General features: G+C 40.1%; 2 protein-coding genes across 2 annotated transcripts; both read left to right on the top strand.

Annotated features, from left to right (window-relative positions):
- The first annotated feature begins 1,552 nt into the window (after window positions 1-1,552).
- Window positions 1,553-3,432, top strand: wu:fa19b12 (uncharacterized protein LOC560551 homolog). The gene is made up of 2 exons (XM_054611586.1): window positions 1,553-2,072; window positions 2,643-3,432. Exons 1-2 carry the CDS (start codon window positions 1,677-1,679, stop codon window positions 2,805-2,807), a joined length of 561 nt encoding a protein of 186 aa, XP_054467561.1. The 5' UTR covers window positions 1,553-1,676; the 3' UTR covers window positions 2,808-3,432.
- Window positions 3,433-4,697: 1,265 nt separating this feature from the next.
- On the top strand, window positions 4,698-25,854 carry trpm6 (transient receptor potential cation channel, subfamily M, member 6). Its single transcript, XM_054610110.1, has 41 exons — window positions 4,698-4,883; window positions 6,370-6,449; window positions 6,675-6,713; window positions 7,371-7,560; window positions 7,872-8,085; window positions 8,550-8,674; window positions 8,786-8,957; window positions 9,066-9,240; window positions 9,406-9,529; window positions 9,615-9,687; window positions 9,907-10,007; window positions 10,138-10,272; window positions 10,903-10,956; window positions 11,514-11,648; window positions 11,790-11,915; window positions 12,214-12,485; window positions 12,672-12,900; window positions 13,243-13,395; window positions 13,570-13,638; window positions 13,795-13,923; window positions 14,143-14,394; window positions 14,497-14,671; window positions 15,300-15,414; window positions 15,506-15,702; window positions 15,798-15,930; window positions 16,489-16,900; window positions 17,060-17,744; window positions 18,105-18,202; window positions 18,333-18,435; window positions 18,735-18,781; window positions 18,916-18,980; window positions 19,068-19,093; window positions 19,194-19,244; window positions 19,408-19,473; window positions 19,571-19,869; window positions 20,053-20,135; window positions 20,206-20,411; window positions 20,496-20,547; window positions 20,647-20,759; window positions 21,371-21,431; window positions 21,508-25,854. The coding sequence occupies exons 1-41, from the start codon at window positions 4,698-4,700 to the stop codon at window positions 21,542-21,544; spliced, it is 6,057 nt and encodes a 2,018-aa protein (XP_054466085.1). The 3' UTR covers window positions 21,545-25,854.
- Window positions 25,855-25,922: the final 68 nt, after the last annotated feature.

Raw genomic sequence — 25,922 nt, 5'->3', positions numbered from 1 at the left:
TTGTAGGCGTAAAAATAGATGTAGCATTAGAGAGTCACAAAACGTAATACAGTCATTCATGTTATTTATTAGGTTACACCTGTGGTTCGCTTCCTGTTAATTGGAAAACATGTTTGAAGTGGAAAAGGTATTTTTCAGAATTAGAGGGAAAAACAATAGATTTAACATATCGGGCAACAACCTCTGTGTCTTAAAAGTGAATCCAATGTGGAAGTGCCCTCAACTTGCATTCTTTTTAATGACCAGCAGGGTACGACAACTGGTTGCAAAAAGAAGTTTGATAGTATAAAAGTCCTTATTTAAATCATTAGGTCCTAAAAGTAGTTAAATGCACTAAAAGCCGAATCAAGAGTTATTTTCCTTCCTTCGTTCAATGAGCTCGAGACCTAGGCCTGATGGAGGGCTTAGAGATGAGGTAAAGGAAACACAAGTGTGCTCGCTCTATGGGCCCATGGATGCAGAAGATTGCTTGGAGATCTGGGTAATTTCATCTAGATTTTATAATCTGAATCAAACTAGATTTAATTGGTTTTAATACTCGTTTTTGAACGTTATTTTAATCCTTTACTAACCACTATAAAGTTTGTGATACATTTAGGAATAACTGCATTACAAAACAAGCTGTTTGAATACTTAAATGTCATTGTTGAATAACATTTACTGAATGATGTGTAAATATAAACCATCAAATGAAATGTTCAACAAAAGGGGCAAAGTTTGGCTCTGTAACATTCAAGTTGACATTTTAATAACTGACAGGGCACATAACCTACTTTGGATTATACCTGTGTAATAAGCAGAAGGCTATGTATGACATTTACAGTGTGAGAAAATAATGACATGAGCATTCAGGGTGCAGTCCAGCAGAACTTGATTAAACAATACTAATGCAACCTTAATGGATCATGTCAGGTGGTGGTCAAAGCAGCCTGGGGAAAGTAGTTACATCCTGAAATAAAATTTTATTTTATTTTAAAAATAAATGCATTGTGTGTGGTTTATAGGCTAATTCCAGTATTTTTTAGACTCAGTATGTACAGTTCAAGTATAACTTATTGTAAACTAACCAAATGAATAAATAAAGCTTCAATATTACCCCTCCACAAGGTTGACACACGCACTGTACCGCACTGAAAAAAAGAGTTAAGTCCACTGAGAATAGTCTGTGTGCAAAACTAACTTCCACACCAAGTGCTCAAGCTATAAACACCTACAATTACACCTTGAGGTGGACAGCCAGTCTACGCCTTTACTTGAAGAGTTTACCAACTTCTTTTGTGTAGACAGTGTCACAGCTCTTTGTCAATCAGTTTAATTTTGTCTTTATAATCCAAAGAACAGTTAATGTGAAAAATCCTCCTTTACATACTTAATTTGTTTTGATTTGTACATTTTCTGGGCTTAGAGGAAGGAACCGACGACAATAACATGATCTGGATGAAAGGAGGTCATGGATCAGAGTTACAGTAGTTACTGCCACAGGAAGAGAGGCGGCTGTGGGCGGGGACAGACAGCGGCGCTCTCTGATTGGTTCTCCGGACTGCCCCGGAATAATTGTACTACCGGTGTTGAAAACATCCCTGCACAACGTCGGCAGTGAAACGCAGCTATAGCGACAGTATCAAGAGTCCCACGTGTTTTTGTTTTCACTGCTGTAAACTCGTGTGCTGACATTCATGGCGAAGAGACTCGCCGAGGAGACTCTGCTGCACGGCTCTCCCTCCAAAAGATGCTACCGCTCTCTTAGCAGCGTAGAGCTGCAGCTGGAAAGCATGGCCGAGACCGGGGGTGTGAGCCCTCCGTCCCTCCTGGGTCTGATGGGCAGCCGCTGCAGAAAGCGGCCGCACACTTTTGGAGACCCCGAGAAACAAGAACAAGAAGAAGAAGAAGAAGGAGCACCCCTTAGTTGCAAGCCCGCACACTGCGACACAAGGAAGCATGCAGCTGATATGACGGCCCTGCAGACTGCTGGGAGTCTGCAGGGCCGTCGCGGCTCCAGCACGAGCTCCAAGAAGCGACCTCGAGACGACTGCGCGGGGTTAGAGACTGCCATTCCTAAAGCTAATCATGAGGTAAGGTATTGTCAACATAGCAGGAGATTTACTGTGTGCAGATAATGGAGCTGTGCAGAGAAAGTTAGTTGGTGTAATTACAGGAAATGTCCACTAGGTGTCACTCGTTACCTATTATTATTATTATTATTATTATTATTATTATTATTATTATTATTATTATTATTATTATATAGTTCGCTGTTTACCCCACTACCTGTCAACAACTCTGTGGGTAAAATATGGCTTTGATTTTGTCAACATACAGTACCAGTCAAAAGTTTGGACACACCTTCTCATTCAACTACTTTGAAGAATCTAAAATATAAAACATATTCTGGTTTGTTGAGCATTTGTTTGTTTACCACATAATTCCATGTGTTCCTTCATAGTTTGGATGTCTTCAATATTAATCTACAATGTAGAAAAAAATAAAAATAAAGAAAAACCATTGAATGAGAAGGTGTGTCCAAACTTTTGAATGGTACTGTATAATGGATGTCACCCGTTACAACCAGTCTAAAATGTAACTGTAGGCTGCTTGGCACATTTCTCCTGAGCTCAATCCTTCTCTTTTCTCATCACTCTCAGGCTGATGAGGACCACGACACTGAGGACTGCACTTTCAACTCCTACCAGTTCTGGAGGGTCCCCTTACCTGAACTGGACCTTTCACTGCTGGACGATGCTAACCATTCCCAAAGTAAAGACGAGCCAAAGGTCAAAGGCTCTTATTCTGATGCCATGGAAACCTGAAGGTGACGGGTGCAAGCGTGTCTGCTCTACTCTGTCCTCACATCAGCACTCGCACGTGATGATGAAAATGTGATGCTTTTCAGCCGATAGAGACATTAAAAGCACGTTATGGTTGCTTGAAATGTATCCAGGAGAGATGCAACAACCTGATGTCGCAGACTGCCTTAGTATCCCTGTCAGTGATATATGCTTTAAGTCCACCTCATGCAGGTCTGAGATATTAGTGACTTCGGTGAAGCAACATTGAGATCTGCACTGAAGCATACTGCTCCTACAGTGGTGACCAAAACTGTAGAGACATTTTAGTAAACCAGACAGTCTGGTGTACAATTGTGACTTAGCTTTTTGTTTTTATAAATATATAATGTTTATTAAAAAGAGTTAGTTAAAAAGCAGGGTCTGCACATTACAGTTCCTATCATAATCACTCTAATACCTTATGTTGTTTTGTTTAACTAGTTTGGACATTGTTGTTAGTAGATTTTATGACTGTGTTAGAGATGTTTGATACAACCCTTTATTAAAGGCTTAAGTGTATGCTGTATTAACAATTTTATTGCTTGTTACTAATACACCTCATTGTCAATCATTGCTGATTGTCCCAACCCCTTTTTTATTGACAATATAACCGTTTTCTCTACTCCTGTGTGATTTTATTATTGTTTATAAATTATTTTATTCATGTATCTTTCCGGGTTTGATCAACAGTAAAACTTAACTTACTGCAGAGAGAAAAATTGTAGCAAACAACATGCACATTACACTATATACAGTAAATACACAAATATACAGTCAACACACAAGTAAAACCATGAAAAACTATGGCAGTCCATGCAAGGCAAAAAATGCTCGTTAACAGTCATGTTTGTTTGCTGTCCTGAGAAGAGCATATACAGATGTGATGCAGCTGTTCAGTTGGGCTCAATGGCATCCAAGCCCCGCTGTTTTGAGGTAGGTGCCAATTTACAATAAGGATAAAAGCGTCTGCTAAATGACTGTAATGTAATGTACAACATACAGTGGATTCAGAAATGATTCAGACCTCGTCGCAAACATTGTGTTGTAAATGTAAATTTTGATTAATCGAATTGGCATTTTTGTCCATCAATCTTCACTCAATAACCTAAAATTACTAAATTAAAACATGTCTTTAGAATCTTTTGCACATTTTTAAAGGTTCAAGGTTCATTTATTGCCATTGTGCAACACGGTCGCACAAGAAAATGCGGTTGCAGTCCATTTATGTCGAACAAGAAAACTAAAACAAAATGGCCTGTGCATTCCTGTAGTGAATGTTTTAAAATAGCTTCAGGAGGAATGTAAACAAATTAAAAATCAAAAACTGAAATCTCTCATTTACATAAATAGTCAGTACCCTTGATTTAGTACTTTGTAGAAGCCTCCTTGGCAGCAATTACATCTTTTAGTCTTCTTGGGTAAGTCTCTGCAAGCTTTACCAACTGGATTTTGGAAGTGTATTTCATTATTTCTGGCAGATACACTAAAGCTCTTAGATTTTTTATATATTTACAAAAAAAATAAAAAAACATTTTGCACTATGCTATTTGTATTTATTTATGTTTATTATGTGAGTGTATAGGGTAAGATAACAATGTTATCAATTTTAAAATCATACTATAACACAATAAAATGTGAAAAAAGTTTGGTTTTCATGAAAACTTTCTTAGGCCACTGTACATATGCAGGTGCTGTGACCCTCCGATTAGCCGTGTGTGTGTGTGTGTGTGTGTGTGTGTGTGTGTGTGTGTGTGTGTGTGTGTGTGTGTGTGTGTGCGTGCGTGTGTGTGTACACACCTGAGAAAGTGCCGACAAAGAGACAAATCATTTGAACATCTATTTATATCATCCTTCTTGCCTGCTTTCACCAATATGACCACATCTCCATCTCTGCCCTGTCTGCAGTCTAGGCCCATGATGGGGGACACAACACCACCTCCTGCATTTGTTGACAGCTCTGGAGGTGAAATAGTCCTGAATGTGTATGAAGGAGGTCATGAACTCCTCAAGGCTTCTGGCTCTCCCTGCCCTTTGGACCTGCTGCCAATAAAAAGGGCCGTCAGTCTTTGTCAGGGGAATAAATGAAGAGCTGGGCTTTTTACTCGAGATACACGTGGACTCATGCATGATGCACGTTTGTAACGGCAGTGTACAAACATGGTAAGTTCTATATAACTAAATCAAATATCCAGTAATGAGTCCAGCTTGTTTCCAGTGGGTTTACAAAGAGATCAGCTATTTATGATGGGTATAAAACTGTTTATTAATCGCTAATGTTACGGAGCTGTCGTTTGCAAATAGCTAATGTTACCAAAGTTTTGATGTGATTTCAATGTTGACTGAAGTAAACATGGACATTTTTTTCCCATGTTGTCTCCAGCAAACACTTTAGATGAATAATGTTATTTCTAAAGCGTACTGTTTAACGTTACATTTAACGCTACTTATACACTATAATTGGCGTTAATCAACTAACGTTTCTTAGATTACATTACGTTAATAACTCAGTAAAAGTGTAATTTAAAGTATCGTAACTGGTACCTTGTATCTTTATTTACATTTTCGTGATACAAAAGCATTTCACACTAAAAATATGTTTTATGTTCAACTCTTCATCTGATGGCAGTAACCACGTAACCACCAGATAATGATGACGTTGTGTTAAATATGTCATAATCTCACATTATGTTTTCTTAGGAAAATCGTGATAGAAGTTCAGATAAACAATGCAATACTTTGTCTAAATAAATGTCAAGGCTTCTAATAATATGTCATGCAGAACTGCCTCACGTTTGACCACCTGGATTAAGATGGCCATACATTGCAGAACTAATTATATGAATACATGTATACTGTATATATACCCATATAGTACTGGATCTTTAAAGTAGTGCTTTTAGGAGATTCCTTATTTGTTTGTTTAGTGTCAATTCTAAAATTGCAGCTGCAGCACAAGGATAATTAGTGAGGTTGATTGTCATGAAACTGAAATATATATAATGTACACAAACACAGCGGGCTACATCAGCTACCCTTCAGAACCATGTTTAGTGTTAACACAGTCTAACCCAGGGAGGCAGCACACCAGCTCCCTCCCAGCCATGTGTAATAATCTCAGGAAGGGGATGTGTGTATGTTTCCTACCAACAATTCTCTACTTAGTAAGACCATTGTTAAATTGTTTTGTGACACGGACCGCAGGAGCACGTCAGACCTTGAAAGACCAGGCGAAGCATAAAGATAAGACTTCTGTGAAAATCAATGAGAGGTTTACTGGTATATGTCTCATTGGCCATTGTTTTAAAGAGTGCAGCTCATTTTTGTTATGACGGGGAGGATCCTACAGTTAGTCCACTGTGGGTCCAGCATGTAGGCGGCTGCCGGCACTGTAATGAGCTTCTCCGAAAAGGTCACTGATTTTACTTTTTCAGCAAAAATGTGTTTACTTGCTGGAGGCTGAGTTCAACAATGCAGTTGAGAAGATAGTGCTTAGCCGCTCCAGGATCTGTGTACTGTAAGTAAATATTTTCTCTTTTTATTCCAGTCACGAAAGTCTTGGATTGAGGGATTCTTCTCCAAAAGAGAGTGTGTGAAGTTTATCCCTTCATCTCGGGACCTGCATAGGTAAACTGGAATCTGATTGCATTGATGAACTGAAAAGTACAGGTTTTTATGATTCCCAGAAGTAATACAAGATGATTTGTTAGTTAGTACATAGTTAGATATTATCAGCAGTGGTTGGAAAAAAACATTTTTCTGAGAGCAAAACTATTTGGCACTCAGCCCTTCCTTCCAGGAATAGAGACTGTGTGGATTCTTTGATAATGTGTTGTTTCCTGTTTCTTACAGATGTATTCCCGTATGTCAAGTGTGCCAAAACTTGATCAGGTATAATCTAAGAATTATGTGTTAATGTGTATCTTCACACCATCTTCACACCCACTACATACCCCTCCTACACCCCACCCCCTATTCCAATGAAGATATGTGTCACTTTTTCCCCACCCCTTTTTGCTCTTTTTCTATTTCTCTCGTGTCTTGCCAGATTTAATGCTATAAATTTAGAATGTTTAATTTGTCACATACTGCCTCAAGGAAAGCAATAATGCCAATATCTTTTGTTGTCTTGCTATCCTATATAAAGAAAATAAACATAATGTATGGAAGTTAGTGTTATCAGCAGTGTAGGAGATTTATGAATGGATGAGAGATGTGTGGGAAATTTGTGGGCTGTAAAACGATAAACACAGCCAAACATAGACCCAAGGACAATAGGAGGTGAAAAGGAAGTGAGGGAGACAGGAAGGGAGACAAATTGCAGCAGCCTGGTTTAAAAAGGCCAGGTTGAGGCCTGTCAGGTATCTGTGTTACCCAACAATACCCTGATTTTGGGATGCTTTACAAGCAAATATACTACTTTTGATAGCTCAAAGGAGTGATAAAATGTAAGTAAATGTTATGCAGGCACAAAAATAAAAGTTACTCTGAATTTCTGCCACCTCTCACCCCCTGCTATACTCAATAACGTCATCTTTTAATTGATAGATGTTGTTGTGGCCGCCTAATTGGGGAGCACTCTTGGCAAGAGTCCCCTCCCCCCATATCCCTCTATCCTGGTCCTGGACAGGACCTGGAAGAGGACTGGTCCATAGAGCTCCACACCAAAGCCAGTCCCACCAATGCCTATGGGACCATAGACTTTCAGGACACTGCTACACGCGTATGCCGGGCCAAGGTTTGTGAGTCTACTAACTCTACAGTACATGTGTTTTATTTGGCAAAGAACACATTTGTTAGTTTGCTCAACTATCATACCACATTTTTATAACTGAACTCCCATTTACTGCAAGAGATTATTCCAAAAGTGAAGGTACATGCTGGTCCATGATTGAATAAGACAGGGATTTGTCTTATGATTGCTGTATAAACAAGCTTTGGCATGCTATTATCTAAGATAGTATCTACTTAACTGACAAGTCACACAGTAACTGAGAAAGGCAGAAAGAGCGTCTCACTCCCTAAAAGCTCCATATTTTTCCACTCCAGTATGTTCGTGTGGCCGTGGACTCCAAGCCAGAGCTGCTGCTCCAACTGATGTTGAGGGAGTGGCAGATGGAGAGACCTAAGCTGCTTCTGACTGTCCAGGGGGGCTCAGAAAACTTCACCCTGCCCGTTAAGGTCAAGCAGGCCTTCAGCAAAGGGCTGATCACTGCCGCCCTCAGCACAGGAGCATGGATACTCACTGATGGCATTAATACAGGTAGGGTGATATACGTTGTTGTAAGATCTGCTGTGTATGGGTCAGTATCACTTATTACTCCTGAACAACACTGGATCTGGGGCTGTTGTCTGATATGGACTCACATCAACAGCATGACAGTTAAATGGCACCATGCAAAATGGTTAAAGATGTTTAGACACTTTTACATTGCATGTCAATTTCTGTATGCGAGGCGGTGGTAAAAATGCTTCCTGAGTTTCTTCTTGCGCTGTGTAAACTCAACAAGGTCTGTTCATTTCTAAGGATTTCTGTCCATTCACTCGCAGTGTCCCTGTATTAAGCATGTGGGGCGTAGTGGTATTCTATGTTCATTTGTATGTAGCTGCACAAAGAGGAATTTGAAAATGGTGTGTTTTATGTCTGTCTTACGCAAGCTGAGTTCTTTATTTACACACTTGAATTGTTTATTTGCTGTGCATTCAGCTGCTCTTTACATACTCTAGGTGTGTCTAAGTATGTGGGCGAGGCAGTGAAAACATTCGGGGGTCACAACCTGAGGAAGAGAAACACAGTCGGCATCACACCATGGGGAGTCATTGACAACAACATGGACCTTATAGGCAGAGATGTGAGCACTGAAATCTAATGTGTTGTTGAATGAGATTTCATCGGTTTGCGACTGAATGTGTGTAAATATGCATCTTGACTCTTGATGTGACTTTCACTCACCATGGATCAGGTGTTCAGGCCCTACCAGCCACTGGGGAACCCTCTTAGCAAGAGGGCCTGTCTTAATGGTTTCCACTCCCACTTTCTGTTGGTGGATGATGGAACGCTGGGAAAGCACGGCTGCCAACACGGCCTCAGGAGGAAGCTGGAGAAACACATCCATCTACAGAAGATACACCCTCGTGAGTCAGTGTGTGTGTGTATTTTTGTGCAATACATAAAGGAAGAGAGAAAATCTCCAGGGGTCAATGTGACTGATGTTATATCACCCTCTCCTACCTTCTTTGTAGGACTGAACCAAGGAGTGCCTGTGGTATGTGTGGTGGTGGAGGGAGGCCCTGCCATTGTGTCCACAGTGTTGGACTATGTTAGCAATGTGCCCCCTGTGCCAGTGTTTGTGTTCGAGGGATCGGGCAGGGCTGCCGACCTGCTCGCCTTCTTACACAAGCAGACTGCTAATGACAGGTATCCATGCTTACAGTACCTTACTGAATCTACAGAAGTAGGTTTAATGGATCTACCTTATTGTGTAAACTCAATGTGTGGTTTGATAATGTTGTGACATGTAGCAACTATTTATTGAGCAGACATGTCACAAATATAATTTATACCTTCACTGCATTTCTTCAGGCAGTTAGATGCTGACATTAAAGAGGACTTCATTGTCAGGATTGGAGATGTGTTTGGAGTAGAGACAGCAGAAGCTTCTCAGCTTTGCAGTCTCCTTCTGCAGTGTATGGATCACAGAGAGTCTGTAAGTAAAACACCATTTATAAATATTTATGATGTGATTCAAGACATGGACTAATCCCTACTTCCAATATGTCTCTGAATAACAGATAACCATCTTTGACTCCGAGTCAGAGGACCAAACGGCACCTGATGCAGCCATTTTGACAACTAGTCTGAAGGGTAATTATATTTCTCCTCTTGGTTGTGACAAAAGGCATTTTTCACTGAAGACATTTAAAATGTCATGGCAGGAAATAGAACAATAGAACAATAATTAATGATAGAAGGGAGCTTTTCCTCCTAAGTCAAAATGTCACCTGTGAGAAAAATGTGTTATATCCAAGGTCTGCATAGATATATATATTCTGTTGTATGTTTTTTGTTATGTATGATGAACAGGCACCAAGGCCAGTCCTGCAGAGCAGCTGAGTATGGCCCTCGCCTGGGACAGGGCTGACATAGCACAGAAAGATGTCCTGGTCTACGGACAGCATTGGCCGGTAAGACGGACTCATTGACTCACTATTGCACGTTGTGGTGTAATAAAACGTTATTATTAAACATAATATTGTTCATTCTAACGATCCTTAAGAGTTGTTGTCTATCCTAATAAGTGTTTGCTGTATGCAGGTGGGTTCCTTGGAGCAGGCCATGCTGGATGCTCTGGTGATGGACCGGGTTAGTTTTGTCAAACTGCTGATTGACAACGGCATGACTATGAGCCGCTTCCTTAGTGTGGATCGCCTGGAGGAGCTCTATAACACGGTTATTATAATATATTAAATATGTCTGCTTCTAATGTTTGCGACTCTCCATCTCCTTCACAATTTATTATTTACTTATCTTATTGGTCATGAATAGAAATACAGCATTGAAATAAAAAAACAACAACACAATATATAAAAAAAAGAACTTTCACCCCACAGTACTTCTGTTTGTCTTGCTGTACCGTTAACTGTTTGTTTCCCCTTGGCTGGCACTTTAATATACAAACTTATTTTGTTTGGGACTCTTGAAGCACAAATTCCAAAACTGTGGTTTTGATCGAAATCACAATAATGCACTGTAAGTGTTTTGCACCAATAATCTCTTAGTTTCCTGGTCAATTGCATTCAGGGTATTTTCCCAGTTGTTGTTTTAGGATGAGATCATACGACTCTTTGTCATCAGTACATTCACACTTGACTTTCTCCACAGTGCCTTTCTCTTTTGTGTATCAATGCTTGTTTATTTATTCATAACTCTGGGATAATAAGTCCCCCTAAGAAACTAGCTAAGGGTCCCAGGGCTGCTACTGTTTATGCAATATGCAACTGTGTTAAAAAGTAACCAGTAGATCTTTTCTTTTGCTCTGATTTGGTAGTTGTCCTGTTTACTACTGTTTTCTTTCCACAGCCACAGGGGCAGACGGACAGTTTCCTGCACCACCTCGTTGAAGATGCAAAACAGGTGACAAACAGTTATTTATCAACTATTTTTTTATTTAGTCTTAGTCCTGTGTCAAATGTTAAGCATATTTATTCAACTTCATCCTGTTCTTTTTAGTCAAGTTTTTAGTCATCAGATTATATCAAACATTGTTAACTTAAACCTAAAGGAGCAGTTTGTAGGATTTAGTGGAATCTAGCAATGAGGCTGCCCTTTTGCAAGCTTGTTGGAAAACTATGATAGCCTTCAGGTAACTTAAAAACGCCTAAAAACTCTCTTGAGCCAGTGTTTGGTTTGTCTGTTCCGTGAAGTGGAATATTTGGTCAACAATATTGTATGTGAGTCACATTTAGTGTTTATGACTTCGGCGCCGTCTCGTCATTGTCTTAATTTAGTCGTGGAAAAAAAGGTAGTTGACGAACATATTTATTCATTGTTTCCGAAATTAATACTAGCTCAATTCTGAATATTGAGTTGAGCTGGGTTTAACTGTAGCAGCCATATCAACAAATATATAGCATATGTGTATTTACTGTATCTGTGTGTGTGTGTGTGTGTGTCTGTGTTTGAGAGAGTAGACTTCTCTTCCCATAGGATACCGTCTGTCTCTCATTGACGTGGGCCTGGTGTTAGAGTACCTCATAGGAGGAGCGTATCGCAGCATCTACACACGGAAACACTTCAGAGCTGCCTACAGCAACCTTCAGCACAAAGTAGCTAGAACTCTTTCTTTGTCCACGGTGTTTTGGTGTCCATAATAAATGTTATTTGACTTGTGTTTATTATTTTTAATTATGCTTAACCTTTCTTACAAATAATGCACTCTCCTCATTGTTGTATCGGTGTGAGTATAGGAGGGTAGAAGGGACAGTTCCAACTCCTTGTCCAAACAGAGACGGGGATTAATACCAAACTCTGCGAGGGGCAGGACTCTCCAGGACCTGCAGTTCTTTAGAACAGCTCAGCCTTACAAACCCAAGGTTGGCGGGGATTTCTTTTCGTTTTTTAACTCATTCAAACACACATCTCCTAATTGAAATGATTCAAATTAAATCAAATTGTTTTGAGAAAGTCTCTAGTGCTGTATAGCCATCCTATTGTGTCTAGTAGGCACCTTTTGGCTCTCGAAGGCAGCCCTAACATCTTCAAAAATAGCTTTGTACAATGTTTATTTTTACATTATAATCCCCTTCTTAACTTTTTTTCCTTATGGGATCATCCTTCTTAATCTCCATTCCTTTGTTTTTTTTAATCCATATTTTCAATTTTCCAATCTAGGAGCAGGAATTATCACCCGGGAGCAGTCGGGAGATCACGTTGAGCCCTGGCCTTGTTAATGTTCTACTGCTTGTTCCCTTCAACTTCAACGACCTGTTTGTGTGGGCCATTCTTCATCAGCGTCAGCAGATGGCACTGTTCCTGTGGCAGCACGGTGAGGAAGCGCTGGCTCGTGCAGCAGTGGCTTGTAAGCTTTACCGCTCCATGGCCTTTCAGGCACGGCAGAGCAGTCTGGACGACAACATTTCAGAGCGATTCAAGTCACATTCACTGTGAGTGTATGTTAGTGTGTGTGTTGTCTGTTGTCAACCTATGGGGACAATGTAAAAGCATGATTAATAACCAAAGCACTAATTTTGACCATTTAAATTATGGTCTAGTCTTCTGTAGTGTGAGTTTGTCTATTAAAAGATCCTTAAATGGTGCATAATACAAGATCTCCCGTCTTCCTGTCTTAGTGAGTTTGGTCAGCTGGCGGTCAACGTGTTAGACTGTGCATTTCGCCAGAATGAGCAGATGGCAATGAAGCTGTTGACTTCAGAGATGGAGGCATGGAGCCACTTCACCTGTCTGCAGATGGCCGTCTCCTCATGTCATCGGCCATTCGTCTCACACTCCTGCACTCAGACCCTCCTCACAGATGTCTGGACCGGTCCGCTCAACATGAGAAAGAACTCCTTTGTGAAGGTAAACATTGTGAGCATCGCAAGAGTCAGATTAACCAGAGGAAATTCATGTTATGTTTAAGTTGATACAACTCTTAAGTCTCTGATTGTGAGTGTCATAACAAAGATTTTCTTATCTTAGTGTATGAGATATTTGTATCACTATAAAATGAAAAAAGAATCAAGCATAAATCTGATTGGGTCCATCACTCTAAGCGTTACTTTGACATGACGACGACTCATTTCATTCATTGTTGATTAAAAAGATATAGCTTCACTAAAGTTATGTCGGAAGCATGGTTTCCTGATGTTTCTGGATAGTTGTACAAGCTTACATGACACACTTGTTATGCCTTTCTTCCAGATCATTTTGAGCCTTCTTCTGCCCCCTGCTATCTTGCTACTGGAGTTTAAAAGCAAAGCTGAAATGTGCCATGTACCACAGTCCCATGAGGCAATGCTTTTTGGGCTTGAGTCTGTGAATTCTGCACCAGCCAACGAGGCAACTGATCACACGGTAAAATGCTAGTTATGCACTTATCCAGCACTGTTTTACTGTACTGTACTGTACTGTACTCTAATCTACTCTACTCTACTCTCACAGGGCAGTCAGGATACAGAGCGAGGCCTGTCGTTCCATGACAGATATTTTGGACATGTGTCAGAAACTGTATCCTCTACCACCGTGCAGTGTCTTTCCTGCATCACAAGACTCTATGACTTCTACACAGCTCCTGTTGTCAAGTTTTGGTTTCACACAGTAGGTGGTGTCCATGTTGTAATACTTGTGAAAACATTTTAAATATTTCATTTTTCTTTTAAACAGAGGATTACCTCCTTGTTTGATGCAGCATGTGGGGTATTTAATGTACGTTTTTCTAATCTTTCCAACCTTCTGTCTGTGTTTCCATTTTAGATGTCCTACTTGGCCTTTCTGATGTTATTCTCCTACGTTGTCCTGGTGGAGATGCAGGCACAACCCAGTGTTCAGGAGTGGCTGGTTATAGCGTACATCTTGTCCACTGCAGTGGAGAAAACCAGAGAGGTGAGAGAGCCAGCAGAGAGACATGTTCTCTTCTTTATTTTTCTTCTATCCATTGTCATTCTGTAACTGTTTAGATGCATTGGTGCGAGAAAGTGTCATATTGAAGCCCAAATAAAAGTAATTAGAACATAATACTATGCATAATAATCTTGGTTGATATATCAATACAACTTAATACTACTTAACAGAAGAATATCCAAATATGTAACTCTTAACTAGGTACTCATGTCTGAGCCGAGGAAGCTGAGCCAGAAGCTAAAGATTTGGTTCTCAGAGTACTGGAACGTATCAGATTTCATTGCCATCGTCCTCTTCCTGGCTGGATTGACACTGCGTTGGCATGCCGATCCCTACCGGACGGCAGGACGGTTAAGTTACTGTCTGGACATCATCTTCTGGTTCATCAGGGTGACGGATCTGCTGGCTGTCAACCAGCATGCTGGTCCTTACCTCACCATGATCACTAAGATGGTGGGTAAAGACTGTACACTACTTGTTGGAGAGGAAGAAAGTGGAGATGTTTTTATTTTCTTTCTCATCCCTCTCCTCTCCTCTCTCTCTCTGTCTGCTCAGACCAGAAACATGTTCTTCATAGTGGTGATGATGGCAATAGTGCTGCTGAGCTTCGGGGTGTCCAGGAAAGCCATCCTGTCCCCAGATGAGGACCCGTCCTGGAGCCTGGCTAGAGACGTAGTCTTCCAGCCCTACTGGATGATCTACGGAGAGGTCTACGCATCCGAGATAGATCGTTAGTGGTTCAAGAGAAAACACTAGATACTCATTAACCAGTTTTGATTTAAAGTAGTTGAAATAAACTTTGGTGTAGCCATGAGTTTCTTAGTTAAGGTGCTCAATGTCAGATTGCTGTGCGGTTAACTTGCCACTTGTCTTTTGCAACATGATGAGACACACATACAGATCAGGTGATGTTGAAGCTAAAAGCAAAGTGATTCATGGAACCTAACTGGAATTCAGTTTATTCAGTCATTCTCGCTTATTTTCAAGTGATGCTTGCTTGATTATCATGATAACTAATGCAGCAGTTGATGCTGCACATTTACAACATAACATAAAGATGCCAAAGGCTGTAAAGTAAAAGTTAGTGAGTAAAGCAATTCCAAATTCTGTTTTTAGAGATTTTGTCTCCATGCCATATTACAGTCCTCAGTATTATATGCCAAATCATACCCTAAATCAAATTTTAGAACCATACATTAAGGGGAAAAAAAGTTTGAATTCAGGCCCTTAAGCATCTGTAACATTGGTTACAACATGTTAAAGACCCGTGACCGTTTGCATTGTATTCCTACTGTTAATGTTGGTATTGATTGTATACTAGTGTAAGGTCTGTGTGTGTGTGTTTGTATTTTCAACAGCATGTGATGACGGTCATCCGTGTCCTCCCGCTTCCTTTCTGACGGCGTTCCTCCAGGCTGTCTATATGTTCTTCCAGTATATCATCATGGTCAACATTCTCATCGCATTTTTTAAGTAAGCATGTTTATAAAGCAAATTCCAAACACATTTTTTACATTGCAGGTCCCTTAAATATATATAAAATGTGTTTTCCTCTCAATAACAGCAACATCTACTTTGACATGGCATCAACCTCCAATAAGCTGTGGAAGTACAACCGCTATCGCTACATAATGACCTACCAAGACAGGCCGTGGCTGCCTCCGCCGCTTATCCTCCTCAGTCACATGACCTTAGGTTTGAGAGCCATCTACAGGAGAATTAGTGGGGATGCTGAGTGGGAGGAGAGAGGCTCTGGACTTAGTGAGTACAGCAGTGTGTATGTGTGTGGATTTAGTCAGTTAACATCATGTGTCTGCATATTAAGTCACTTCTTTTGTCTTACCTGTGTTTACCAGAGCTGTACCTGGGCCATGAGGATCGTAAGAGGCTCCATGAGTTTGAGGAGAAATGTGTTCAGGCTTACTTCCACGAGAAGAGTGAAGGTCTCCACGGCAGTCAAATTAACAGGATCAGAGCCACATCTGAGAGGTGTGATTGATATTCTAATTGATTGGTATTGACCAGGAGTGTAGGATGTGGAATTAAAGGGACTCTGCTCAATTAATGTTATCTGAGTGGATGACCTTCCGGCTTTTGTGTTCCCTCTCAGGCAAAATTACAATAGAGAGCTATTTACTGGCCTTTTAGATTTGTTTCCCTTGGGCCCTTGCAGAGGATAATGCCAGTGTTTTTGATATTTTAAAGTTAATGCTCATAAAAATAGTGAGATTTTATTCAGATATATCATAGATAAGCAAAATGGATATGAATAGGGATATAATATCGGAAAAATGTCTTACTTTGCATTTCTCTTTTCTCATAATTTTTTGTAAATTTGATTTACATTTTTGCGCAATCCAGCGAGTGTGTATTCCAGCCTGCTAACACAGGCTTCACTCATATGTCTATATATACATGTGACACACAATATAATATGTCATCACTGTATAAAGTGTCCTGTTTGTGGCTTTAAAAAGTTATTCATTTTGATTTACGAGAACATCAAACATGGACCTTCGTTATAAAAAGGTTTTTCTGTTCAATTAGAGCCGAGGAGATGTGCATGATGGTGGGGGAGGTCTCAGAGAAGGTCATCTTCATTCAGGACAGCCTGTTGGAGCTGGACTGTCAGCTGGGTCAACTCCAGGACCTGTCGGCTCTGGCTGTGGACACCCTCACTCTGCTCTCTGCTTCAGACAGCCTGCAACAGGAGGAGGCCCGCCTGGCTCAATGTCAACTCATCACAGCTTCCCGCAACATCCTCCCTCACAGCTGGACCCTCCCGCACAGAAGTGGAGCAGACTGCGATGTACTTAATATGCGGCGAGTGATGCCCAAGTTGTGTAAAAGTACCCAAGTGGCGAGTAGACTGGCATCTCAGGAGTGCAATGTCAGAGCTAAGGGGAGCAGAGGAGGAAGACAAGGACACAATGAGGATGGAGAGGAAGTAGCAAAGGAGGTACTTACTGTTGTCATTTCATTATCATAACTGTTGTAGTAAGTGAAAGAGAATGAGGAGTTAATACCTAACAACGTCTTCTCAGCTTTTTAACATAAAACTACGACATAATTAAAGACTTCTACAGCTTATATTATTTTAACCCATTTTTTTCCTTAGGATTCACAGTCTGCTACTGTTGACCATCCCAGTGAGAATTGCCTGGGTGTTTCTAGGCCTGCGCCTAATGCCTCCTCTCACTTTTACGGAAGTGGAGTTCATCTGCTGGGTTTCAGGGATCAGACACCCTGTCAGTCCTGTGGACCGTCCCGCTGTGGGTCTCCTATTTCTCCCAGAAGCTTGGAGTCATCACATCATAAACTATGTACATGTGAGCCATACCTGTATCCCAGTCAGGAGGAAACTTCCATGGAAGAGGAGGAGGAGGAAGAAGGAGAAGAAGAAGAGGAAGAGCAAGAAGAGCAAGAAGAGGAAAGGACACATGAACAGCTGTCTAATGTAGATGTATCCAGAGCCTCTTCCACTGCTGCCCTTCTGTCTGAGCCTCGAGACATCTCTGAGGGTTTGGTAAATCCTGCCTTTTCTCCGGATGATAGCCAACCAGGTTCTCGGTTCAGAGCTTCCAGCCAAGGTGGAGGGTCTGTTAAATCCCCCAGGTGGGCATGTCTGTCCAGAGACCGCCCCTATGGCCACTGCAGATCCCTGTCATCCAGTGTGGAGAATATGACTTTCTCTGGGTCACCCCTCGGTCCAATGAGGGGATCATTTCCTACGCTTAATGACCCCATGGACAAAGAGAAGAGTTTTAGTGACAACACATTGCTACTCAGCAGCAGGAGCAAAGGTAACGTTGTAGTTGGTAATGCGGGGGTGTTAGAAAAAATAGTTATTTATTACAAATGGATGTTTTAAAACAAGAATATAAGCATTTGGTCCTAAATCTTTGTGTTAAGCATGCAATTATTGTTAATCTTGATCTCATTTTTGAGTGATAGAACTGGACATTTATAAAGAGACATGGATGTTTTATATGTACAGCACTCCTTCTCTCTATTTTCTATCCTTGCATATAAGAGAAAAACAAACTATTATCAAACAAAAAAAGTTTAGGGGCACTTTATGTCTACTTTTCTGTACTGAAATGCTTTTGCGTTATCATGCAGCCTGATTTTATAACAGATCATGTGTGTTTTTGTTTCCACAGAGTGGTCCAAGTCCTCTGACTTCACTCAAGTTTTAAACAGCAGAGGCAAAAGCCATAACAGGAAGACAGTGAAGATACAAGAGAGCAGTCCAGATATTGTAAGACGTTCAGAGCTTTATTTTCTCCATGATGGCTTAGAAATACACAGCCTATGGCATGGATCATAAAACCCTGCTTATTGTTTTTTTTTTATATTCTGTGAATCTTCATTTCTTATGGAAAAAAAAGGCAACCACGCAATCCAATCCGTCTGCTGCCTGCTGGAAAAGGCACCAGAGATTGAGAGGACAGCCAACATGTTGGTCGGCTTCAACCAGTCTCAGTCAGCTTGGTAAGGACCTTAAAGTTATTTAAATCAAGCGCTTATTAGTTATTAGTAATACTGTAAGCATAGGCCGGCCCACTGAACCAGAATGCCGTTGTAACATAAGGAGAATGACAAGGTGGAGGATGAGCGGAGGATAAAAAGCCTGTTGGTTTATCAAACCAAATCCTCTCTGATTTTATCATGTGATCAACATCGCATGTGAATAAATGAACAGTGACCAGATCAAATGTGCAATGTATAAGTTACTTACAGTGTACAATTTCTTGAAGATCTGAATATTAAAAATATCAATATTGTTTCAGATTTTGAACCACTGGATTCTTGGCAAAAGCAAATGTTTTCCTATCAGGTAAATCTGTGGCAAATTGTGGCAACACACTGTTGTAATTGTGGAAAAATTTGACATATTGATGAAATATAAGATATGTTGAGTGTTTGATATGTCTGTGAGATCAGTCTGAGTATCTTTGCATTGGCCTTTAGGATTTTTGGAGCCCCACTCACTCAGCATGGAACAGCTGGGCCAGATCAATGAGCCGCAGGTCTTCGTAAGTCTGCCTTTCTTTTGGACTGCCATAACACTTCAAAAAACTTAAAGATGGTAATAATGACATCATATATTTTTCTTTATACAGTTTACAGAGTGGGCTTGCCCCTGAAGGTAATTATGAACTTACAGTTTTGATGCAAGAATATGTTTACATAATTAATTCATTTGTTGTTATTTACTGTTATTTTGTGTTCTGTTGTGCTTGCTCCAGTGAAGAGCTCCTCATTCCAGTCCACTGACAATTTGTATCCGCACTATTCAGGTATTGAGATATTATGTAGAAAGTTAAGATTGATTAATGTGGCTATCAACATTTTGTTTGACTAGATTCCAAAAGCTTTTTTTATGCCTGGATTCATCTATTGTGCATCAGTTTTTTCAGTTATTATACTTGTATTTGAGCTCTTTTGTTTGTTTGTTAACAGCTATGGAGAGAAACAATCTGATGAGACTGGCTCACACCATTCCCTTCACTCCTGTCTCCATTCTGGGTAACTTTTTTGCTTGTTTTCACAGTCAACTTATTTCTTGTAAATTACCATTTCTCCTTCCATTAACTTACTGTACTCTTTTCCTCATTCTCCACAGGAGGGGAAGAGGTGAGCGTCTACTCACTGGAGGAAGTGTCCTCTGATGCTGACCCAGATTCCGGCACAGTCCCCTCCTGGTCATCACAAGGCCTGTCTGCCATGCTGCAGCCCCTCTCCAGTGAAGAGGGCTCTATGGATGGGGGTCTCCGGCGGGGCTGCAGGGTGCTGTGTACCTGGGCAGAACGGGACGTGCTCAGAACTGGTCTGGTGTATGTGGTCAAGGCCTTCAGGCCAGAGGTGGTTCGCGACTGGCAGAGGTACTTCCATGGTAGCACAGCACTGCAGCTTTGTTTAAGGGTAAGTGTACCTAAAATGAAAGTAGAAATAGGCAGGGAAAAGTTGACATTTATTTGATATATTTTACAATTACAGTTGGCGAAATGTCTCCTATTTAGTTACATTTTCATAATTAAACCTCCTGGACCTTTAGCTTCCTATCGCTTTAACTTTATGTTTAACCTGTGTTGAACACCCCTAAAGGAGATCCAGCAGCAGAGAGCAGCCCACAAGATGATGCAAGTGTTCAACAAGGTCAAACCTAAGGATATTCATCACTCACCAAGGTGTGTGTTTTCTCTTGTGCATGCATCTGAGTGTGTCTGTGCATGTACTTATTGTAGTCTCCCCCACAAGATTTCTAGATGTGGCGCTGGTCCTCTGGCATTCAAATGGCCAGTGGCTGACTATTGAGAGGAACATGTCCGGAGACTTCAGGAAGTACAACAACAACACTGGAGAAGAGATCACCCCCTGCTGTTCACTGGAAGAAATGCTTCTAGCATTCTCCCACTGGACATACGAGTACTCATGCAAAGAGCTTCTGGTGCTCGATATACAAGGTAGATTCATTAATGTGTTATTGCAGCATGTGTATGTACTTATCTGTCTTTTATTTCAGTATTGATGTGTACTTTTCTTGACAGGAGTAGGAGAGGAGCTGACTGATCCAACAGTCATTATGGCAGACTGTCAAAGGTAAGTTTCAGAGACCTTTCCCCTCTGATTTTACTGCAAATTATCTCAAATACATATTGGTAAAACAGATAAAACCTTTTTTTTATGACCCTGTTGCAGTGGTAGCAGGGGTGAGATGCTTTTTGGTCCAGATAACCTCGGAGATTCTGCCATCAGCGGGTTCCTGCAGAAACACTCTTGCGGTGCCTGCTGCCGAAGACTGGGCCTAGCAGGTCAGACATGTTCAGGCTTACTGTGTATGTCTGTGGGAGAGAGAGAACGTGTGCATATTAAAATTGTCAAAATACTTTTTTTTTTCTAAACCAATATGTGCTTTGTAACCCTTAGCGTATACATAGGATTTTTATAGTCATTGTGTTTTCTTTCTTGCACACGTGTGTATACGCTTTTATTCGTATGTCACCTCTCTGTCGTCACTCTGGAGGCCAACATTGGCTCAGAGCTAAATCCCCAACAACTTCAAATGAAGACAACACACACCAACATTCAGCTAATTAAGCTGCGAGTGTTCGTTTATTCCTATAACAACAGTAATGTTTGAGGCATGGGGGTGGGCCCTGCTTTGTGTGTTGTGCTCCACGGCCTTTGATTACATATTAATCATGTCTTTGTGCTGGCAATGTGCTGCTGAGACATTAGCTTTGATTAGCTATTAATTAACGTCTCTTGGTAGGCACGATACCGGCATCTAGAGGATAACTGCTCGGAAAGAAACTGTGCTCAAAAACAAACAAGCACACAAACACAAACATTCAGACACAGTTGTTTTGATATTTCAAAGGTGCATTGTGTTTGCTCTTCCTCTTCTTGTGTCCTCTCCAAGATTTCTCCAACAAATCAAACCAAATTATTCATGCCGGATGCATGGACTTCCTCCCAGACCTGTCAGTATTCTCTTTCTTGTGGTAATGACTGTGTTATTGGGGCGACATGTCGCTTACTGATGTTTCTGTTGTTCAGATTTAAGGAAGTGTCCGGACAGCTGGGAGAACAGTAGCGAGGCAGAGCCGACATTGGGGAAAGAAGAACAAGAGTGCGATGAAACCAGCATATAGCCTTTGACCCAGGAAGTAGGGAAAGAACCACACATGCACTTTTACCGACAAATATACAGAGACATGTCTGCATACGTACACATATGTTCTCATAAAATATGGTCTACGGAGTCCTGCGTCAGCCCTGTTTCCTTTGCAACGGAAACAGGGAGATAGAAGATCGAACCCTCATCACAAGCAGTCTGTGATTGGACACTAGAGATTTTATCACTGTAAGTTATTCTTATAAAATAATTAAGCTGGTTTGTGTAAATCATAATAGGAAATAAACTAATAACAATACAATAATAGGTTGAAATTACTATTTTCTGTACTTTGTATATAAATATTTTGATATTTAGGCAATGACAATTACTGTTATGATTAACATGCAAATTAAACATTATGGATTCATTTGACAAGGATAACATTTTTCAATGTTTGGCCAAAATAAAACAAGTCAAAAATCTAACAATGTATGTGTGAGACAGAAAAACAAGGCAGAAATGCACCCATAAAATTCCTTTTATTTTTTTTTCTTCCCACAACAAAATGTCTACAAAAGCGATAAAATATAGAATTTAACAAAAATCACTTCAGACCTTCACATTGTATATACATCTCAAAGGAGGACTCAGTAAGGGCCCTGCATAGCTCTGAACTTCAACCCATGCTGATCCATCAAATGTGGGTGTTTGTGGCTCTCCTTAATGCAAATGCACGCACAAACACTCTTTCATTCTCATGTGAAAATAAAAAAAAAATCTACAGTAGAGCTGATGGTTTTATAGTAGAGTCAGAGTTCAGAGTCCAGCAGAGTCCCCTCTCTCCATATGAAAAAAGCATAAAATGTAAAAACTGTTTGTCAGTGTAATCAAACACATTTTCCTCTGTTTTGATTGGTTTCTCAAGTAAACTCACACAGTAAAGCATCTACGCCCCACTCTGCCAATCCTTCCTCTCCTCACTAGCTATGGCACTTTGAAAACAACAAAAGATGTGTCTCATTTTATTGTATTTTTTGTTTTGTTATGTTAGTCCTGTGTAAAAGAGGTTCTGTAGCCCAAGCACCTTTCTAGGTTTCGGTTACAGATTGCTACATTTTGTTTTATTTACTCTTGCTATGACGCAAAGACATTCTAAACAATAAATTAACAATTTTTCAACACTACTCCAATTGCACGCATGTGTAATGCATTAAGAAAGTATACAAAGCATTGGTCGAGCAAACATCTCATTCTCTCTTTCTCTCTCTCTCTCACAGTCACACACATAAACTCACACAGGTTTTTTCTCAGGAAAGGAGGTTTGGGTTGGAGTGTATTTGACTAAGTGTAGGAAATGCATTTCAAACCAAGTGTATTAAAAATGCCTGCACAAATTGTCCGAGTCGTCACGTAGGATGACGCCTAGTTTTATTGTGCGCTCTGCGATGTCATTCTGTGTTGATGGAGTGGTAAAGGCGCATGATGTGTTCAGCCCCTCACACTGAACAGGCTACTCCATAACATTCAGAATAGATACCCCCCCACACATTGTTCCCTCCCGCTGCAGGTTAAGGGTCTCTGATCCAGTTCAATAAGGCCAGTTCAGAGGGATGTTCACAAACTGGTCATACCATCTCACACATTCAAAAGTTGAGAAAAAAAATAATTTCAAATCGAATCGCAAAAATCAAAATTTAAATTGGTTGTGTATAAATAAGAGCATTTTTATTCAAAAATTCTTCCAGCTAGTGAAAGGACTTTTCTTTGAACTGACTGAATTGACATGAAATTTGCCCTGACCCATCGCCCCCCTTGCCAATAACCCCTCCCTCCCACGAAACTCACAATATCATGAGAAGAAAAAAAACACAAATAAACCCCAAATGTTTCATTGCAATGAAACGTCATGCAAATATAACAGAACAACAATAGGCTAATAGTAATAGAAGAATAGTAGTCATAATAAGAACAATAATAATAGTAAATAGTAATAAAATAAAAAATAATCTTACAATGCAAACATGACAGTAGTAAATGCCTCCAGTTCTTATTGCTACAGTATCTTACTTACAGCGTTGCGTTGCCACTCGTTCTTGCCAGCACATCCCCTCTCATAACCCCCATCCCATCCCTCTGATTCACAGTCTAACAAGGGAAAATAATAGCGTCACACACAAAAACTTCATATTCAGAGTTGGAATTCACTGTCCCAGGGGGGTTGTGATGGCGCTTGATTCATAGCTTACCAGTGGACTTCCCTCACTGTTCCAAAAGCAGCAAAATAAGCAGTAAACACAATTGTACAGTGGTGACAAGAGCACACTGACATACACTAAATATATTTTTTGTTTTTCTTCATGTACTATGTAACAATGGTCTTCATATAGTCTGGGCTCTAAAGAGTTTTGGACAGTGAATTCATGCTCTATATGCACATACACACAGATACACACTTATCAAAGCCTTGTCTGGGCAGATTCCATTGCCAGCATACGTTGGCGGCGTATGGAATTTTTCTCCTAAAAAGTTATTATTTTATAATTACATTTTTTTGTAAATTTGCAAAAATATTAAACCCTCTTTTAATGCAAAGTCAGAAAAAGAGCTTTTCCCTGAGAGATGCCTTGTAGTGCATCAAGCCTTAATGAGCAAGTGATTGTCTTAAAGAGTCACTGGCCTCTGATCTGGGGTCGGGTCAAGGGTCAAAGGAAGGATCCTGTGTATGGATCAGATGGATGTGAGCAGATCACTAATGTTTAACATTGACACTCGTTTTCCATGATGCCGACATTGTTTTGTTCACTATATGGCAAAACATTTAAGGATGCAAATGGTAATGTTCAAGTGTTTTAATGTTAATGAATGCATAACTAGTCTGATTGTGTCTCTGCTTAAAGCAAGTTGAAGATTTGGCCACTGTGCAATGAACAAACAACAGACAGTCTAACAAAGATCTTCACTTTTAGTGCTTAAATAACTCTGGATCAGAGTCCACTTATAATAGTAATTAAATTAGAAGTAAAAGTCTAAGTGCTGTCTTTGACCAGCTAGAAGTTCCACTCTGGAAAATTTTCATTTTGTCAAACAAGTATTTAGGGAACTTTAGAAGTACCATCAGCTGATCAATGTTGTGCTATTACTTTGTAGTGGGTCACTTATTTTGGTAAATAGCTAATTTACCAAAAAATGATTTAGTAGATTGAATGCAGAATTGCAAATAGACTGTGATAAGAACATCTTTCTGTGACTTTACACAGTGGCCAAATGCTAATCAACATAACATTAATGTGGAAAGAACAACACAAAATGATAATCTGTAAGTGCTAATGATTACGGACAAAAAAAAAGCAAAAAAGTGATTGTCTATCACAGCGTTCTGTGTGAATTGTCAATGTAATATTGCAGCTTTAAGTGTTAAAGATCATCGAAGGGTAATCTGTATTTCTTCACATCTTTCAGTCAGTGCTCTGTGCTATTTCCTAACCCCAGATCATATTGTGTCACACTGAAAACACTACAGAGTCTGTGGTGGAATAAGATGATTGTTGGAAATAATCAATGATCAAGAGTCAAATATAGTGCATTGTAGTTAAAACTACTACCCTGTTCTGAACAGCTGAAAATAGGAAGAGGAGGAGAGGAGAGAAGTAAGATCAGAAAGGCAGTGTGAAAGTTATTGCTCTTTAGAGAAAAGGGTCCTTCATATTCACAGTCTGGAGTGATTGACATCCAAGGACTGAATTGTGCAAATAGTGATGGGAGGGATGAGGGCATACAGCACTCTTGGTTGGAAAGTTGTGAGTTAAATTCAAGATATTCTTGATTTTGTCGTCTTTTTTGGTGGAATTTTTTACCTCCACTTCTTCATTGTGATTTCTTTCCACTTCTGTCTGCTGAAATCTCATGTCAAGGCCCTAAGACATAAGAAGGGCAGGGTGAGGGGAATTTGGGGAGAGGTGGGGTTTAATGTGAGGTCCTAGTTTCTGATTGGTTGTTTCTGGTTGATTGTTCGAAAGCAGTCCAGCATTTAATTGGACGTAATTATTGCAGCGAGAAGAAAATGATTGATAGGATGGCAAATCTGCCAGATTATTTTTCTTGGAAAATAGAATATTTATGTATATATCTTCACCTTGAGAAGTAGTAGCCATTATTTTCTTTTTAAATCCTTCATATGCTCTATTTACATTTCTATAAGTTTTAATGAGAAGGATGCAGTACCTTCTTTACATATGAACAAAATCCAGACAAGGCTTCTATATATCAACAAAACCCGAATCGTCTCCCGGTTTTACCCAATATTCTTTTTCAAGTCTGAACTTTACAAATTCTGTACACAAAAATCTATCAAATA

The sequence above is a fragment of the Anoplopoma fimbria genome, chromosome 13, assembly GCF_027596085.1.
Source record: "Anoplopoma fimbria isolate UVic2021 breed Golden Eagle Sablefish chromosome 13, Afim_UVic_2022, whole genome shotgun sequence".
NCBI lineage: Eukaryota > Metazoa > Chordata > Actinopteri > Perciformes > Anoplopomatidae > Anoplopoma > Anoplopoma fimbria.
This window is presented reverse-complemented; position numbering and strand designations above follow the sequence as displayed.

Coding starts and splice junctions, on each gene's coding strand:
- wu:fa19b12 (XM_054611586.1), top strand. CDS start 1,677: ATGGCGAAGAGACTCGCCGAGGAGACTCTGCTGCACGGCTCTCCCTCC. Junction 2,073..2,642: donor TTCCTAAAGCTAATCATGAG/GTAAGGTATTGT, acceptor CATCACTCTCAG/GCTGATGAGGACCACGACAC.
- trpm6 (XM_054610110.1), top strand. CDS start 4,698: ATGACCACATCTCCATCTCTGCCCTGTCTGCAGTCTAGGCCCATGATG. Junction 13,924..14,142: donor CAGTGGAGAAAACCAGAGAG/GTGAGAGAGCCA, acceptor ACTCTTAACTAG/GTACTCATGTCTGAGCCGAG. Junction 20,136..20,205: donor GATATTCATCACTCACCAAG/GTGTGTGTTTTC, acceptor CTCCCCCACAAG/ATTTCTAGATGTGGCGCTGG.